Source organism: Plectropomus leopardus, unplaced genomic scaffold (assembly GCF_008729295.1).
Source record: "Plectropomus leopardus isolate mb unplaced genomic scaffold, YSFRI_Pleo_2.0 unplaced_scaffold5791, whole genome shotgun sequence".
Lineage (NCBI taxonomy): Eukaryota > Metazoa > Chordata > Actinopteri > Perciformes > Serranidae > Plectropomus > Plectropomus leopardus.
In genome coordinates, this window is record NW_024663642.1 from 1 (window position 1) to 1,945 (window position 1,945).

The 1,945-nt window shown below is 44.4% G+C and overlaps 1 protein-coding gene across 1 annotated transcript; it reads right to left on the reverse strand.

Annotated features, from left to right (window-relative positions):
- Nucleotides 1–465: 465 nt before the first annotated feature.
- LOC121939731 (tectonin beta-propeller repeat-containing protein 1-like) lies at nucleotides 466–1,728 on the reverse strand (the record flags this gene model as incomplete). The annotated part of the gene is made up of 5 exons (XM_042482700.1): nucleotides 466–593; nucleotides 790–947; nucleotides 1,104–1,253; nucleotides 1,344–1,499; nucleotides 1,616–1,728. Coding segments are annotated over 5 exons (705 nt in total), but the record flags the coding sequence as incomplete, so codon positions are not given.
- Between the last annotated feature and the right edge of the window lie 217 nt (nucleotides 1,729–1,945).

Genomic DNA, 1,945 nt, shown 5'->3' on the forward strand with positions numbered 1-1,945 from the left:
CAAGGCAATAGTATAGTATGTCGAAAAAAGTCAAATTTTGACCCCGCCTAAAAACTGCTGAAAACGACATGGAATAGCTTATATAGAAGCGTCATAGCATACAAAGTGGAAATAAAGGCACAAATAGGCCAAAAAAACTCATAATTTAGCATGTCAAAAAACACTTTTGTTTTTGCTCCCATTTTTCATGAGCTGAACTCAAAGATCTAAAACATTTTCTGTATACACAAAAGACACATTTCTCTCAAATGTCGTTCACAAATCTGTCTAAATCTGTGTTAGTGAGCACTTCTCCTTTGCCGAAATAATCCATCCCACCTCACAGGTGCGGCTATCAAGATGCTGATTAGAAAGCATGAATATTGCACAGGTGCGCCTTAGGCTGGCCCAGGACCCATCAGAGGTATACAACATCAAGATCAGTCTAGGTGTGTCGATTGTATTTGAGAAATATATGAAGTTTACCTGGGTTGGGCTGCTGTCCATATTGCCCACTGTAGACCCAGGCGGTGCCATCACAACCAATGCCCCATACCAGCCCCAGACTGTTAGACTCGACACAGCGCAGGTGACCCGGGACCTGCCGCCAAAACCTGCAGCACCATACAGTCGAAGCACCCAGTGTTAAAGACACAATACTCGGATTCATCAGCAGTATGTTAGCGTGTTAGTGACACAGTAAGACAATGCAGACACAAAAAAGCAAATCAGAAACCAGGTATATCAGAAAGAGAATGACAAACAAAAAAAGGCAGGCACACTGTTTATTATATAAATATTAAGTCTCACATGAAGTCACAGGGCAGTGTGTGTCCAGGAGCCTCCAGGGAGAAGGACGGCTCGTGGACCATGATGTCTCCCTTTGAGGTTGTTGACCACAGGGCGTGTCTGGACGGGGAACCTGCGATCCCTCGACACTCACAGCAACAGTCAGACAACAGGCATAACTGAATGCACAGAAAAGAGCCACAAACAACAAGGAATGTAATCAGCGATGAGCATTAGTGAGTACATGTAAATAATATTTCAGTAAAATTCCTCCTAATATGCAACACTTAATGCTACATTTTCACTTATGTGTTTGTTGCATGCTCTGCTGTTACCCAGTCATTCATGTCCTTTTCCGTTTGTGCTGCCAGTACCAGAGGCCACCTCTGTTTTGTCCTTTGGGCGGTGTACACAGCAAAGGCATAGTGGCAGTCCCTGAGCACTGGAACCAGTGCCGTCACTTCATTTATTAACACGTGGAGGTTCTGTCACAAAAAGACAAGAAAATGACTATGAAGAGTGTGAAAAAAAGACAACTATGAGTAGAGACTTTGGAACCTGACAGCAAAACCAACCTTTTTCTCATCATACTGTGTGTAGTAGACAAAGAAAATGCTATCCTTCCTGCCGTCAGACTTGGTGGACTGTTCAAGAGCAACACCCACATCCACCCAGCGCTGAGGCTTCCAGTCTCTCCACCAGCGTAACGCACCTTTACGTACCCACACCGACTATCAAGAGAAACAGGAGCCACATAAAGACAAAGATATGAAAAAAACAAAAGAGAGGCGATGTGATTAATGTAAGACAGAAAGGGGGAGTTGAACCTTAATATAGGAGGCCTTACGTTGCTTCTTTCCAGCGGTTTCTTGCTGATCTCCTCTCTGTGCTCCTGCTGCTGCTGTTCGCTCCAGGCTGCTGACTGCACTGGAGTCAGCGACAGGGAGCTGGTGAGAGGACCTGACAGACAGACATGCAAGTCAGACGTTTAGACAGACAGACATGCAGACAGGAGACCATAGAGATGACATGTAGAGCATATCTCTATACATGTAAAAGCCCATAGACACAGACACACAGCGCACAACATGCAAACACAGATAAACAGATATAAACTGACACGCAACTAAATGTGACAATATTTCTGACATTGTTTGTGGTCAAGTTCCCATGAAGT